Source organism: Narcine bancroftii, chromosome 2, assembly GCF_036971445.1.
Source record: "Narcine bancroftii isolate sNarBan1 chromosome 2, sNarBan1.hap1, whole genome shotgun sequence".
In the NCBI taxonomy this organism is placed as follows: domain Eukaryota; kingdom Metazoa; phylum Chordata; class Chondrichthyes; order Torpediniformes; family Narcinidae; genus Narcine; species Narcine bancroftii.
Window position 1 is genome coordinate 48444927 of NC_091470.1, and position 17692 is coordinate 48462618.

The following is a 17692-nucleotide window of genomic DNA, read 5'->3' on the forward strand; positions in this document are numbered from 1 at the left end:
CTCTTTCACCTATTGTCTATTGTCAGAGGCAAAGCAAATTCCATAGTGTTTGACCACTGTCAAAGCAGATCACATTACATAATGCAGAATTTTTAAACATCATTATAGAGCATTTAAAGCAATGTCACTCCATGCATAATGAATGTACTTTTACTGAATTAACTCATCTACAAAATGTAATGTTTTGACAGCCTCACAGTTCTGAGAACATTGCAAATGATGCTTGTTCCTAATAAGGTTATTCTTCTGACCAACCAAGTAAAATCATGGAAAGTAAATGTGCGTCTCCTCTGCTTTAATTCAACTTTCAGGTAGTTGAGCTCATTTTGTTGCACATCGTCGAACTGAACCTACCATCGTTATGTCCCTCACAAAGCAACTGCAAGAAACGAAACAGATCCCGGGTAAATTCATCATTCTGCAACACCTTGTCACCTGGAGAAGTTGAAGTAAAATTAGACGCTTACTGTGAAATATACTCCTGTGCATAGCATGACAGCTTTGAAACTATTTAAAATCAATGCTTAATAAGTGATAACTATTCACAACATCAAATGATACTATAAAATAAAATTAATTTATATCATATTGTTTTAAGTTGCTATTGTTTATATACTACAGACTCAGATTTTAAAGTTAATCTTAAAGTTCAGTATCTTGCACAAATTTATGAATTTATTTATTTTCTTTGATGTATTAATGGTTTAAATGACAAAAACAACAAATGCAATACTAATGTAAATATAAACTTTGAATATTGATGCCATTAAAACACAAACACACACACACACACACACAAAGCTCTAACGTGCATTCAAAGGCACACAAAGAATATAAAATTAAATCCGAACATGTTATCCAAAACATAAGCTTTATATTTATTCTTGTTTTAAAGTGCATTCCCTATTGACAAATATCAAAAACTTTCAGAAGAATGCAAACGAACAAGCAATTTCATGTTACACTCAATGCAAGTCATGGAATAAGCAGATTTAATGGACCAGATTAAAAACTGTGTATTTGCATCCTCTGACGATTAAAGAATGACAATTCCCAGTTTTTAAAAATTATGAAACTTATTAGTATTTTTTTCTGGTCCATGTTTGGTCAGTTTTGCCATTCAAAAATATCCAAACCATGTATTTACCATGTTCACGAACAATGACTGTAGTTCAATGAAGGAGAAAAAAAATCCAAGTGATTATCAATAAAATATACCAAATAAATACAAAAGCATGAGCTCTAATGATGTGAACTTGTAAGACAAGTTAAGCTTAACAATGAGAATGAGGTAATTATAAAATAACAAAGGTGCAATTACAGAACAACAGTCTGTAAGAAATAATGTGTTAAATTTATATTTCTAGTGGATCAACTTGATGTTGTTCGAATAACATAATAAAAGATGCAGTTCTTACGTGTTCCATCTTCAGTCACCATTCCCAAACCTTCTGCTTTGTTTTGTCTCTCAAAGGCATTCAAATCAAGGATGCTAAAATTAAATAAATGAAAGAAAAGAAACAAGAAGAAAAGTTGCCTTCCTCACGGGAGATTGAGAAATCATTAGATTAGAACAGGAGTGGTTAAACTTGCTTAACGCAAGAGCCATATACAATAAACTTTGAAAGCCATGACATAAAAAAAATGACATACTCATTTTTACTCTTACATGCACAATTTGTTACAAAAACTTTATATAAATATTAAGAAAGACATGAACATAATAATATTTATTCATGTGTGTCGTTTTTAAACTGCTAATTTGTATTGGTTTCAATAATCAAAAGTATGCACACCAAATATATGCATGTAAGTGTCAAATTTTGTGAACCAATTTTTAGGGTGAAATTAAGGGGGTCGACAATTACATGCATTTTACTTTTGACTTTGGAAAGTACCTGTGTCATTTGGGGTGTTGGGAGCTCAGGTGGGTGGGGGGGGGGGACCGGGTGGTAAGTCTGTGTTTGGAGTGTTGGGAGCTCGGATAGGTAGGTGGGTGGCCAAGACTGGGTGGCAAGACCATGTGTGAGAGGAGCTCAGATGGGCAGATGGCCAGGACTAGGTGGTAAGTTTGCATTTGGAGTGGGCGGGTGGTCAGTTCTTGTTCAGGGCACCAGGAGCTAAGATCCGCTTGGATAGGCAATCAGCTGGGCGGGCGGTCGGGACAGGATGACTGGATGTTAAGTCTGCGTTCAGGGCATCGTGATCTCAGATGGGCGGGCGGCTGAGGCCTAGGTGAAAGTCCATAGTCAGGGCGTTGGGAGTTTGGATGAGAGGGATGCTGCAGTCTAGACAAGAACCTGAGGTTGGGGTGTCAGGAGCTTCAGTGGGTAGGTGGCCTGGGCTAAGCGAGAGTTCATGGTCAGGGCATCTGGAGTTCCAGTAGGTGGGTGGCTGGGGCCAAAACTAGAGGGGTGGAAGTGTCTACATTTACATGGTATCGACTTTTACATGCATATAAAATGTATGTTTTCCCCGTGATCTCATGGGTTTTCTCCAGCTGCTTGGGATTCATGGGTCATGTTGTATCATTTAAAATTTCACAGGCCTTCACTATCCAAGGTGACACTTGGCTGGTTCATAAATCTAGTCCTTGAAGGGCATGACAATCTTCTTGCCCATCACTAATAATCCTTAAATTGTGGTGGGCTATATTAATTTTCTGGACTATATTATTGATCTGCTGTAACTGGTTGGCCATTATAGAGGCTGTTCAGAGTCAACCAGCATGACTTATAAGCACACTTCCCTAATAAATCCAAAAGTAAAAAAAAACTACAGAGGCTAATAATTTCAAATAAAAACGTGAAATGCATTAAATACTCAGCAGGTCAAGCAGCACCTGTAGAGAGAGAAACAGTGGCCGCCAGTTCATTGGAGAATCCAGACATAGATTGTGACTGCTTTAAGAACATCGCTACTGTTCAGTCTAGAAGGATAACCTTAAACATGCAGATGTCTGTCACTTTATTGCTCTATCTACTCCCATTCTGACTTTGCGTTTATTCCCCTACAATTTTCCAGATAAGTCCAACTTGAGCTTCATCATATCACACAATTTCAGATCACCAGCCTTTCTAGAGCCAGAGCAGGGCAGTTCTGATACAAAATCATCAACCAGCACTATTAACTCAGTTTTATTTTCCCTCTAGAAGTGCCATCTAAATTTCTGGGCTGCTTTGGCATTCTCTTTAATTCCAAATTTAACTGAATTGGTTGTTTATTGTCACGTGTTCTGAGGTGCAGTGACAAACTTTGTTTTGTGTTCTCTCCAGGTACATCACTGCATACTTGAGAACAATTTTTGACAACTGCTGCATTCTGATTCTGCATTTCCTGTATATTTTATCTGTCCTCAGTTCTCATTCAACTTCTACTTCTGTTATCTTTTCCAGATTAGGTGAGATGCCACAAACAACCTTACTCACCCATTCTCAGCTGATCAAAACAGAATCATTAATTTTCTCTGTGTCTCTATTCTATCAACAATATTCCATTTGTTTTTATTCTTTCCCTTTATGTTTTGTTTTCTAATTTTTCCTGGTTCTTAACTTTGATTGTCTCTCCATACCTGTTCCATATTCATAAACCCAGTTATTGTAACATTCCAACTGCTTTTTGATCACTTTCATTGTTAGGGATGTTTATCATATTTTCACATGCAAATATATCATATTCTTTCCTCTACATCACCTTTGTTGACCTCACCAAAGCCTTCGACACCGTGAGCAGGAAAGGGCTTTGGCAAATACTAGAGCGCATCGGATGTCCCCCAAAGTTCCTCAACATGGTTATCCAACTGCACGAAAACCAACAAGGTCGGGTCAGATACAGCAATGAGCTCTCTGAACCCTTCTCCATTAACAATGGCATGAAGCAAGGCTGTGTTCTAGCATCAACCCTCTTTTCAATCTTCTTCAGCATGATGCTGAACCAAGCCATGAAAGACCTCAACAATGAAGACGCTGTTTACATCCGGTACCGCACGGATGGCAGTCTCTTCAATCTGAGGCGCCTGCACGCTCACACCAAGACACAAGAGAAACTTGTCCGTGAACTACTCTTTGCAAACGATGCCGCTTTAGTTGCCCATTCAGAGCCAGCTCTTCAGCGCTTGACGTCCTGCTTTGCGGAAACTGCCAAAATGTTTGGCCTGGAAGTCAGCCTGAAGAAAACTGAGGTCCTCCATCAGCCAGCTCCCCACCATGACTACCAGCCCCCCCCACATCTCCATCGGGCACACAAAACTCAAAACGGTCAACCAGTTTACCTATCTCGGCTGCACCATTTCATTAGATGCAAGGATCGACAATGAGATAGACAACAGACTCGCCAAGGCAAATAGCGCCTTTGGAAGACTATACAAAAGAGTCTGGAAAAACAACCAACTGAAAAACCTCACAAAGATAAGCGTATACAGAGCCGTTGTCATACCCACACTCCTGTTCGGCTCCGAATCATGGGTCCTCTACCGGCATCACCTACGGCTCCTAGAACGCTTCCACCAGCGTTGTCTCCGCTCCATCCTCAACATCCATTGGAGCGCTTTCATCCCTAACGTCGAAGTACTCGAGATGGCAGAGGTCGACAGCATCGAGTCCACGCTGCTGAAGATCCAGCTGAGCTGGGTGGGTCACGTCTCCAGAATGGAGGACCATCGCGTTCCCAAGATCGTGTTATATGGCGAGCTCTCCACTGGCCACCGTGACAGAGGTGCACCAAAGAAAAGGTACAAGGACTGCCTAAAGAAATCTCTTGGTGCCTGCCACATTGACCACCGCCAGTGGGCTGATCTCGCCTCAAACCGTGCATCTTGGCGCCTCACAGTTTGGCGGGCAGCAACCTCCTTTGAAGAAGACTGCAGAGCCCACCTCACTGACAAAAGGCAAAGGAGGAAAAACCCAACACCCAACCCCAACCAACCAATTTTCCCCTGCAGCTGCTGCAACCGTGTCTGCCTGTCCCGCATCGGACTTGTCAGCCACAAACGAGCCTGCAGCTGACGTGGACTTTTTACCCCCCCATAAATTTTCGTCCGCGAAGCCAAGCCAAAGAAAGAAGAAAGAAAGAGATATCATATTCACAGATTCTTAAGCATGGGGCTTGAACTGTGTTCTATGGATTATTATAGAACACTCCATAATAATTACATGTTGTCTGATACAGTGACTATTATCCAAAAAAATGGCAGAGCTGCAGCAACTACCATTGGTGCAGACCCTTGGAGAGCGGGGAGTGGAAACAAAGCACTCCCCCATGGTGTGTAACCACCTAGTTCTACTGGCTATGAGTGGCCTGTTAAAGGAGCTGATGGTGGTTTGCTTTGAAATCATGTGACCATAGGGTCTGGGTCTAAGATGGTGGCGCCTATGATCAGCAGCAGGCACAAGGGAAGTGGAGTCTAATGCAGGGCCCGAGAAAACAGTGAGACCATCCCCAGATGGAGAAGGAGAAGCAGAGGAAATGAGCCAAAAGATGGTGACTATGGTGGCAGACCAGCGAGGACTCTGAAGCTGAAGAACACATAGGTGGTGAGCTGTTGGTGATTCGAGGCAAGCAACCAATGCAGGCTGAGGGCAGCTGGCAACTGTGGTTAGGGACTCGTACCAGGTTGCAGACTGCTGGACTTTGGCTCGGGACAGGCTGAAAGGGTACCGGGTATTGAAATCGAAATGTGGGAGGGTACTGAGGGCTTCCCGATCACATTGGAAGCTTAGATCTGGAGCTCAGATTGCCAATGGCTTGGACTGAAGGCTGTGTGACTGCAAGATCGCTGGAGACAAATCCAAAGGGGGAATTACGTAACTCTGGAGGGGGTAGGGGGAACTCTCTTTTGCTTCTCTTCCTCTGTAAGGGCAATTTGTGCTGACGGCAAATCTTTGTCTGTCTTTTTTTAAAAAACTTTATTTAAAGGTTTTATCACAGGAATAAAAAGAAAAATTAAATTTAAAGAAAAAATATAAAATAAAATAATATAATTACAATACAACATTAATAACCAAACTTAATTCAACCTAACCCCCTCTACATATACAAGAACTAAAAAAAATCTATATAAAAAAAAACCTCACCCTTCCCCTCCCCCAAAATAAAGAGTGAAGAATTAGTAAAATTAATAATATTATATATTAAAAAAGGACACACAAAGAAAAAGAAAAATATGACAAATAAAAATAATAATTTTTTTTTTAATCAAATCTAAAATATCACATCTAGGAACATACTTAAATCAAACTTAATTGCATATACTTAACAAATGGAGTCCACTTCAACTTATAAAAAAACATCTTATCTTGAATTGAAAAAGATATCCTTTCCATAATTAAACAAGACTTCATCTCTAAATACCACCTATCCAAAGTTAGCATATTTCTATCTTTCCAAGTAGATGCTATACATTTCTAAGGCACTGCTAAAGCTAAATAGATAAAAGAAATCTGATAATCATTCAATCCTAAATCAATTAATGATTGCATATTCCCTAATAAAAATATATCAGGATCTAATACAACACAAATATTATATAATCTATTAAATATAGATTGAATACCTTTCCAAAACTGTTGCAATCGGTCACAAGACCAAACAGTATGTAAAAAAGTACTAGCTATCTGATCACAATGAAAAAAACAATCTGACTTACTAAGACCAAATTTTTAAAATTTTTCTGGTGTTAGATATAATTGATGTATAAAATTATGATTAATCATCACTAATCTAGCATTAATCAATTTCCGAATACTATTTTGACAAATTTCCATCCAGGCTTCTTCAGCTATTGTAGAACCTAAATCTTTTTCCCATTTCAACTTATCTTTATCCCAATCTTTCTTACTTTCAATTTCTTGTAAAATATAATACAAATCAGATATATACCCCTTTTCTGGTATTGAAAGTACATATTTCTCAAAACTAGTTTTGGGCAATAAAGTCATTTGACGACCACAAATGTTCTTAAATGATAATACACAAATACAGAATTTCCACTAATACCAAATTTCTTTTGTAATTCCTCAAAAGAACAAAAATGTCCTTCAAAAAAACAATCAGATAAATTTTTTATTCCTTTCCTTTCCCATTGTTTCAAAGTGATATTGGAGACCGTAAAAGGAACAAGTTGATTATTATATAATGGCAATCACCCAGACCATTTATTTTTAAGCCCCATTTTATCAAGTTTACTCATCCATAGATTCAATAAATGTTTCAATATTGGTACATCATAAGTTCATAACAAATTTTTATTCCATCGAAACAAAAATTCATATAGAAATTTTTCTAAAATAACTGCCAGTTCTATCTTTGCCCAACTGGGTGGATCCTCCATATTCATTAATGCACTAAGAAATTTAAATTGAGCTGCCTCATAATAATATTGAAAATTAGGTAATCTCAATCCTCCAAATTGAAAGTCCCACAACAATTTTTTCATTGCTACCCTCAGAAATTTTCCCTTCCATAAAAATTCTCTAACTGCTTTATATAAATCCTTAAAAAAACTTAAAAAAAAAAGGAATTGATTGAAACAAATATTGCATCCGAGGAAAAATATTCATTTTTATAGTATTAATCCTCCTCAATAAACCTAAAGGAGGTCCTTCCACCTAATCAAATCTAGTTTAATCTTTTTTATTAAAGGAAGGTAATTAATTCAATATAGATCTTGATATTCTGTATTAACGTTAATTCCCAAATATTTAATTTGTTTTGTCCACTTCAATTTCGTAATATTTTTATAAATCGAATAATCATCTTTACAAATTGACAAAATTTCACTTTTAGCCCAATTTACCTTATAGCCAGATAATTGACCATAAATTTCTAAAGATTCTTGGATTGCTGGTAAGGAAATATCAGGTATAATAAAACATCATCTGCAAATAAATTAATCTTATATTCCTCATTCAAAACTCTCATACCCTTAACATTTTCATTTTGAAGTATTAACTGTGCCAAAGGTTCAATAACTATAGCAAATAAAGCAGGTGACAATGGACATCCTTGTCTAGTAGACCTTGTTAAATCAAAAGATTCTGAAATCTGTCTATTAGTAGCAATTCTAGCCTTCGGACTGTTATATAAAGCCTTTATCAATCCAATAAATGAAGAACCAAAACAAAATTTCTCAAGTACTTTAAATAAAAACTTCCATTCCACTCTATCAAAAGCCTTTTCTGCATCTAATGAGACCACTATTGGATAATTCATTTGAGATTTAAATTTATTTATCAAAGTAATTAATCGCAAAATATTATCAGTCGCATATCTGTTTTTTATAAATCCTGTTTGATCTTTATGTATTATTTTAGGTAAATATTGAGCCAATCTATTAGCCATAACTTTAGCCACAATTTTATAATCTACATTTAACAATGATATTGATCAATAAGAAGAAACCTGTAAAGAATCTTTATCTTTTTTTGGTATAACTGCAATTATTGCATTAGAACAAGATTCAGGTAATTGGAAAGTTTTATAAATTTGCTGTATTACATTCTTATAAATAGAAGATATATCAACATAAAAAGTTTTATAAAATTCTATAGAGAACCCGTCTTCACCAGGTGCCTTTCCATTTGGCATATCTCTTATAGCCATTTCAATTTCATTCTCTGTAAAAGATTTATCCAACTCTTGTCTATCTTCTTGATTCAACTGTAGCAAGTTAATATTTTTCAAAAAAGAATCTATTGCATCTTCATTTACATCTTTATACTCAGATGTATATAGTCCCAGCTTGCTTGGCCACGGCACACGAACCATGGGTGTAAAGGGTGGGGCCAGTACTGCGCGCACTGCACTCCACCTAAAAGCTCCTTTGCGCAGGCCCGAGGACAGGTCCACGTCCTCCCCCTCCACGTCCTCCCCCTCCACGTCCTCCCCCTCCACGTCCTCCCCCTCCACGTCCTCCCCCTCCACGTCCTCCCCCTCCACGTCCTCCCCCTCCACGTCCTCCCCCTCCACGTCCTCCCCCTCCACGTCCTCCCCCTCCACGTCCTCCCCCTCCACGTCCTCCCCCTCAAAAGATGCTCACAAACTCAAGCTAGCATGCTGGAACATCAGAACCATGCTAGACAAGACTGACAGCCACCGACCTGAACGTCGGTCTGCCCTCATTGCACATGAACTCCTCAGACTTGACATCGACATAGCCGCTCTCAGTGAAGTCCGCCTGGCAGATGTAGGCAGCCTCCAAGAACGCGGCGCGGGCTACACACTCTACTGGTCTGGCAAGCCTTCGGATGAACGACGCCTATCTGGTGTAGGCTTCATGGTCAAGAGCTTCATTGCCTCCAAACTCGAAAACCTTCCGACAGGCCTCTCGGACCGAATCATGTCCATGCGACTCCCACTTCAAAACAAGCGTCACATCACCCTCATCAGTGTCTATGCTCCAACCCTCCAGGCGGAACCAGCAGAAAAGAACAAGTTCTACACCGACCTGCGCAACCTCATCCAACGTACCCCTACAGCCGACAAGGTTGTCATCCTGGGCGACTTCAACGCTCGTGTCGGCAAAGACTCAGAAACCTGGCCAGGAATCCTGGGCAAGCATGGCGTCGGCAAGTGCAACGACAATGGGCGCCTCCTGTTGGAGCTCTGCGCAGAACAGCGGCTTGTCATTACAAACACCCTTTTTCAGCAGAGGGACAGCCTTAAGACCACCTGGATGCATCCCCGATCCAAACACTGGCACCTCCTGGACTACATCCTGGTGCGAGAAAGTGACAAACAAGATGTGCTCCACACCAGGGTCATGCCTAGCGCGGAATGCCACACTGACCACCGGCTGGTTCGCTGCAAGCTCAACCTTCACTTCAAGCCAAAGCCCAGGAACAATAAAGCCCCCAGAAAGAGGTTCAATGTAGGAAAACTGCAGTCAGACGAAGCGAGAGGAAACTTCCAGGCAAACCTCAAAGCAAAGCTCGACGTTGCAACCCGCCTCACGGACCCGTCCCCTGAAACCCTCTGGGATCAGTTGAAGGCTACCATACTGCAATCCACTGAAGAGGTACTGGGCTTCTCCTCCAGGAAAAACAAGGACTGGTTTGACGAAAACAGCCAGGAAATCCAGGAGCTGCTGGCAAAGAAGCGAGCTGCCCACCAGGCTCACCTTACAAAGCCGTCCTGTCCAGAGAAGAAACAAGCCTTCCGTCGCGCATGCAGCCATCTTCAGCGCAAACTCCGGGAGATCCAAAATGAGTGGTGGACTAGCCTCGCCAAACGAACACAGCTCAGCGCGGACATTGGCGACTTCAGGGGTTTCTACGAGGCTCTAAAGGCTGTGTACGGCCCCTCACCCCAAGTCCAAAGCCCGCTGCGCAGCTCAGACGGCAAAGTCCTCCTCAGCGACAAGATCTCCATCCTCAACCGATGGTCAGAACACTTCCAATCTCTTTTCAGTACCAACCGCTCAGTCCAAGATTCCGCACTGCTCCAGCTCCCTCAACAGCCCCTAAGGCTAGAGCTGGATGAGGTTCCCACCCTGGATGAGACATATAAGGCAATCGAACAACTGAAAAGTGGCAAAGCAGCAGGTATGGATGGAATCCCCCCAGAAGTCTGGAAGGCTGGCGGCAAAACTCTGCATGCCAAACTGCATGAGTTTTTCAAGCTTTGTTGGGACCAAGGTAAACTGCCTCAGGATCTTCGTGATGCCACCATCATCACCCTGTACAAAAACAAAGGCGAGAAATCAGACTGCTCAAACTACAGGGGAATCACGTTGCTCTCCATTGCAGGCAAAATCTTCGCTAGGATTCTACTAAATAGAATAATACCTAGTGTCGCTGAGAATATTCTCCCAGAATCACAGTGCGGCTTTCGCGCAAACAGAGGAACCACTGACATGGTCTTTGCCCTCAGACAGCTCCAAGAAAAGTGCAGAGAACAAAACAAAGGACTCTACATCACCTTTGTTGACCTCACCAAAGCCTTCGACACCGTGAGCAGGAAAGGGCTTTGGCAAATACTAGAGCGCATCGGATGTCCCCCAAAGTTCCTCAACATGATTATCCAACTGCACGAAAACCAACAAGGTCGGGTCAGATACAGCAATGAGCTCTCTGAACCCTTCTCCATTAACAATGGCGTGAAGCAAGGCTGTGTTCTCGCACCAACCCTCTTTTCAATCTTCTTCAGCATGATGCTGAACCAAGCCATGAAAGACCCCAACAATGAAGACGCTGTTTACATCCGGTACCGCACGGATGGCAGTCTCTTCAATCTGAGGCGCCTGCAAGCTCACACCAAGACACAAGAGAAACTTGTCCATGAACTACTCTTTGCAGATGATGCCGCTTTAGTTGCCCATTCAGAGCCAGCTCTTCAGCGCTTGACGTCCTGCTTTGCGGAAACTGCCAAAATGTTTGGCCTGGAAGTCAGCCTGAAGAAAACTGAGGTCCTCCATCAGCCAGCTCCCCACCATGACTACCAGCCCCCCCACATCTCCATCGGGCACACAAAACTCAAAACGGTCAACCAGTTTACCTATCTCGGCTGCACCATTTCATCAGATGCAAGGATCGACAATGAGATAGACAACAGACTCGCCAAGGCAAATAGCGCCTTTGGAAGACTACACAAAAGAGTCTGGAAAAACAACCAACTGAAAAACCTCACAAAGATAAGCGTATACAGAGCCGTTGTCATACCCACACTCCTGTTCGGCTCCGAATCATGGGTCCTCTACCGGCACCACCTACGGCTCCTAGAACGCTTCCACCAGCGTTGTCTCCGCTCCATCCTCAACATCCATTGGAGCGCTCACACCCCTAACGTCGAGGTACTCGAGATGGCAGAGGTCGACAGCATCGAGTCCACGCTGCTGAAGATCCAGCTGCGCTGGATGGGTCACGTCTCCAGAATGGAGGACCATCGCCTTCCCAAGATCGTATTATATGGCGAGCTCTCCACTGGCCACCGTGACAGAGGTGCACCAAAGAAAAGGTACAAGGACTGCCTAAAGAAATCTCTTGGTGCCTGCCACATTGACCACCGCCAGTGGGCTGATAACGCCTCAAACCGTGCATCTTGGCGCCTCACAGTTTGGCGGGCAGCAGCCTCCTTTGAAGAAGACCGCAGAGCCCACCTCACTGAAAAAAGGCAAAGGAGGAAAAACCCAACACCCAACCCCAACCAACCAATTTTCCCTTGCAACCGCTGCAATCGTGTCTGCCTGTCCCGCATCGGACTGGTCAGCCACAAACGAGCCTGCAGCTGACGTGGACTTTTTTACCCCCTCCATAAATCTTCGTCCGCGAAGCCAAGCCAAAGATATAGTTTTTCATAAAAATTACAAAATTCCTCATTAATTTCTTTTTGTCTAAAAGTAATACCCGATTTTTTTCTAATTGCTGGTATAATCCTAGATAATTGTTCTTTTTTTAACTGCCATGATAAAACTTTGAGCTTTCTCACCCCATTCATAAAACTTATGTTTAGTTCGATTCATCAAATTGATATGTTTGTAATTCATTATACTTTAATTTTAAATTAGTTAACTGATTCTTTTGCATTTCAGTAGCATTTTTTTGATATTCTTTTTCACTAACAGTTATCTTTTTCTCTAAATCTTCAATCTCTCGAATTCTCTCTTTCTTTACTTTAGATGCATAGGTAAAAATTTGATCTCGTAAAAAAGCTTTCATTGCATCCCATAAAACAAAATGACTAGAAACAGAATTAGCATTATTACTAATAAAATCCTCAATTTGTTTTTTTAAATAACTAATAAATTCTGGTTTTTGTAATAACGTAGTGTTAAAACTCCATCTTGGGGTTCTCTGAACATCTTGTGAACTCTGATATTCTAATAATAATAATGAATGATCTGAAACCAACCTTGCCTTATAATCCACAGATATAACCTTATCCTGCAAATGTGTTGAAATTAAAAAATAATCAATTCTTGAGAATTATGACGTGAAGAATAAAAAGAAAAATCTTTCTCTGTAGGATTAAGTCTTTGCCAAATATCAACTAAGTTCAAATCTTTCATCATATTAGTCACTTGTACTGCCATCTTAGATTTCTTAATTACTCTTGGATACTTGTCCAATAAAGGCTCCAATACTACATTTAAATCTCCCCCAATCATCACATTGGAATTTGTTTGTCCAAGTAATAAAGAGACATCTACAATAAAAGCTGTATCTTCAACATTTGGAGCATAAACATCAAGCAGAGTCCAAGCCTCATTAAGAATTGTACAATTCAATTTTAATAATCTTCCTCCATTTTTCTCTTCATTCTGTAACTGAAATGGTAAATTCTTATGCACCAGAATTGCCATTCCTTTCACCTTTAAATTAAATGAAGAATATAAAACTTGTCCAACCCATTCACGTTTAAGTTTCAAATGTTCCTTATCTGTTAAATGAGTTTCCTGCAAAAAAGCCACATCAACTTTTAATTTTTTAAAGTAAGCAAGTACTTTCTTACGCTTAATAGGATTATTTAAACCCTGAACATTAAGAGAGGCAAACTTAAGTTTAGACATTACTTACAATAACACAAAGAAAAAGAGGAGAGAAAAAAAAAACTACAAAAAAAAAATTAAAAATAATAAAAAAAAACTTCACTCCTTAATCCAAAAATTGATAAAAAAAAAGAACAGGTAGGAGGTTACAACCACCTCCTCCTGTCTCAACCGCTCAATGCGGTAACTCCCACAAAATATTGGGTGTGAGATAACTCACACGTAGCTGATGACTTCTGGAAAATGATGCCCACCCAGCTCCGTCTCCCAACTCCCGTTTCACATTAAATTATCATCATTATCTGAAATCTTGTCAGAAAAAAAAAATTTTTAATCAACTTTGTCACTCCGACCACCATTGCTTCCATTTCTTCTTGGAATTCGGTTCCCATCTTGCGTCTCCACTCTACTTGGAGACCGTGGTGGACTACGTCTTTCCTGAAATTGCGTAATTGGCAGTAATTGAGAAAAGTCCATAGCTTCCATAGGATTATCAAAAAATTTTGGTTGATAACCATCTTGAAAAATCTTCAATACTGCAGGATATCTAAATGTTGCTTTAAATCCTTTTTTCCACAACACTTCTTTCACAGGATTAAATTCATGTCGTTGAGACATAACTTCTTGACTCAAATCCGGATAGAAAAAAACACGATTGTTCTGAACCATCAGAGGAGATCCTCTTTGTTGTGCATTTCTTATAGCCACATGCAAAATTGTCTCTCTATCATAATAATTTAAACAACGAACCAAAACAGGTCTTGGATTTTGTCCTGGAAAAGGCTTTCTTCTCAAAGCTCTATGAGCACGTTCCAATATTATGCCTTCCGGAAACTTATCTTGTCCTAACACTTGTGGAATCCATTCAGTGAAGAATTTTCTTGGATCTGATCCTTCCATATCTTCTGGCAAACCAACAATTTTTATATTATTCCGTCTAGATTGATTCTCCAAATAATCAACCTTTTTCACCAAATTTTTATTCTGAATTTGTAAAATTTCAATTGTTTTATTTACATCTTGTATTTGGTCTCGTACCTCAACTATGCCTTGATCACAACCATCAAGTCTTTCACTCATTTCAAGCTTAAAAGCTCCATAATCAACCATCTGTTGAGTATTAATGTCCACCAAAGTATTAAGCTTTGTATTAACCTGAACTAAAGCCTCACCTATTTCTTTTATTGTAGAGGATAACTTAGATTCAAGATTCTTAATAAGCATATCTACTGGAATAGATTCAGGCACAGTAGGATCTTGCTGTTTCTGTATAGCAAAAGGGTCTTCTATTTCCTTTGGTTTAACTGCTTTTCTTATAGTATGACTACATGTGGAAACCCCTGCCACAACCTCCTCAACAGTATCTGGAGGATGATGGCCAGGGTTATCCTTAACCCATATTATATCAAATGCCTTCATTACATCGATGTCTGTTGAAGTCTTCATTACTGGAGGTGCATTTCGCAGCACCACCGCTACATCAATCGGTAAGCGTCTTTTCAAAGTCAGGTCTTCAGCTGGCAGCGTCCCAGCTGTTCTAGCTGTCAAAGATTCACTGACAGCGCTCACAGCGGGCGTTGATTCACGCGCACGCGCCTGGGCAGCCCTTTGTTCCAAGGGCTGCCGGGCGCCATCTTTAAAGAGCCCTGCCAATAAAGAGCAGAGCTCCGTTGCCGAATCTTGTACCTCTCTTCCTGGATCCATTCCACGCTGAGTCCTGGCTTCTTGTAAACAGGTAGGCTCAGGTAACTTCGGGAAATGCAGTTTCTTAACAATCTGTTGCCGTTTTTTTTTTTACTTCTTTTCAGCAGTTGTACCATTAGAAACTAATTCAACACCTCTAACTATTTCTAAACTTTTAAAAAGTTTTAACGGGCACTTATAGACAAAACAATAACAAAGAGTCAGGAGAGGACTGGAAGGCACGTCTGTTCCTTACGCCATATTGCCACACCCCCCTTTTGTCTGTCTTTTGATACAGTAAAGAAAATTTTGTGTAATATCAGATTTTTAAAATTTATTATGACACTGTATATTTGTTGTGTGCTTTTTTTAAATTATAAAACATTTCACTCTCAGAACTTCCATATTTTAGGGGAATTCTGAATTTAGCTGCACTTCTGCTGAAAACATTCAGGTTCCATATTCAATTGATACCTTTTTCAAGCAAGTTCCTGTTGATTTGTAAATTGTTTTAAAATAAATCAGTTATGATAAGGATTTTAGAACCAGGAATGGATGGATTTGAATATACCATCTATTGTAAAACTGTCATATACTCCTGAACCTTTAATCTGCAGTACGCAAATTCAAACAGAAAAGTACCATTAGAAGTGATGACAAAGCTGCTGCATTGATGCAAATAGGCATTTGCTTCACTGACGAGTCTCTGCATTACACCAACATGACTCTTAATGCCTTCTTATGTGGTTTTACAGAATGAAGCTGCTGTACACTAGTTCTAAAGGTCCACAGTGGCCTTGTCAAAAAAGTGATGATGTGCCCAAACCACCCAGGTTCCATTTTATCTATAATTTGAGAACATTGAATATACATATCTGTAAGCAAATTGAAATACCAATGCAAAAGGGCTCAAAGTCAACACAATACATGCTTCCTGCATATAGCTAATATTGTTCATTTACCTGCAGGATCGCATTAATCCAGACAAACTCCTGAAAAAACCACTTTCTTTTTTCTCCTTCAAATAGTCCAGCATTATCTAAATAAAAATTGTTATGTTATTAGTATATCAATTTAGGAAATATAGTGTATTTTTGTTATTCTCCATGGGCAATTAGACATAAATGCAATCAATAGCTTCTTTCCAGAATTTCATAATTTCTATCAGTACAAGTTTAGAGTCTTAAAAATGATAACTTCTTACACAGATAAATAAATCAGCACACTTGAAAGTAAAGTAGTGTTTTAACTTCTTTAGAACAGATACAGATGTTTAAATAGCAAAGAATGCATTACCCGCTGGACATCAGGGTTACCACCATTCAGAATGGCTATACCAAGCTTCAAGCTTGTGGTCACCATGGGACTTAATATACCTGTTTAAACAATATACAATTATGAAGGATAATGTTAAACAAATGTAAAGACAATTAGCTAAATTGTCACCAATAACAAAACCTATAAAGTTTATCTATTTTCTTGAACTTCAACCACAAAACACAAATATGGAAAAGGGCTATTTGTAGCCAATACATAAACAGTCTGGCCTGGAGCTTGTTACCATGGTTTTGCTCTACCTTTGGTTGCACTAATCATTTGTAGAACCATCTCAGCTGCTGCACGCTGGTGAAGTCTTGCTTGCTGGTAAAGTGTCATCTGTTTCTCCATTTCTTTTTCCTTAAGGAACACAACATATAAGCAATCTTAATGTGTTACCAGGTAACATGCCCCTTTTAAGTCTACAATAAAGTAAGTATTTTATAATAGTTTGGAACAATAAGAACATAAGAAATAGGAGCAGGAGTAGGCGATCCATCCTGTCAAGCCTGCTCTGCCATTCAATGTGATCATGGCTGATCTGATGATAGGCACATTGCTACATACCTGCCTTTTCCCCATATCACTTAATTCCTTTACTATGTAGAAACCTTTTTTTTATTATTTTATTTATGATTTTTCCAAACTCAGACAGATCCATAATTGACAGTACAACAAGAACATTCATAAAGTATATGAACATTTCTTCTACTGAATCTGGTTTTATCCCCCCTCCCCCACAAAACAATACATTAATCACTTAAATAAAGAAACTTAACTTGTATGAAAAGGCAAAGATGGTTATTTGACATAAAAATCAAGACACCACTGAACAAGGACAAATAACAAATTTAAAATAAAGAAAAAGAAATGAAAAACTCATTATTCACAGGGTCTGTCGGAGCTCAACGCCCATCCTCCAGGTTTTTTACATTCAACCCATCCACCCCCCAGGAGAGGAAGGACAAGGGTGGGGTGGGGGCAGGCAGCAAAGCACAGAGGGCCACACTATATCCTTGAACCTATGAAATGCAGGTATGGTTGCCATTTTAAGAAAAGTTTAATATTTTTTACTTAGATTATAAATAACGTTCTCCAAGGGAACACAGCTCTGCAAAATCTATCCAACCTCGTCTTAAGTATATTTACTGAGGTTGCCTCTACTGCTTCAATGGACAGTGAATTCCACAGATTCACCTCTCTCCTCATCTC

General features: G+C 39.8%; 1 protein-coding gene across 2 annotated transcripts in view; it reads right to left on the minus strand.

Annotated features, from left to right (window-relative positions):
• The window catches only part of ryr3 (ryanodine receptor 3), a 448180-nt gene that overhangs the window by 53485 nt on the left and 377003 nt on the right, over window positions 1-17692 (minus strand). Inside the window, exons 81-86 of one of the 2 annotated variants that reach the window (XM_069916619.1) lie at window positions 16741-16840; window positions 16460-16539; window positions 16126-16202; window positions 1419-1492; window positions 1148-1165; window positions 355-435 (exon numbers count right to left, since the gene is read on the minus strand). In XM_069916619.1, the coding sequence (XP_069772720.1) occupies window positions 355-435; window positions 1148-1165; window positions 1419-1492; window positions 16126-16202; window positions 16460-16539; window positions 16741-16840 (430 nt within the window). The remainder of the gene's footprint in view (window positions 1-354; window positions 436-1147; window positions 1166-1418; window positions 1493-16125; window positions 16203-16459; window positions 16540-16740; window positions 16841-17692) is intronic. The other variant, XM_069916620.1, reaches the window with a different exon arrangement.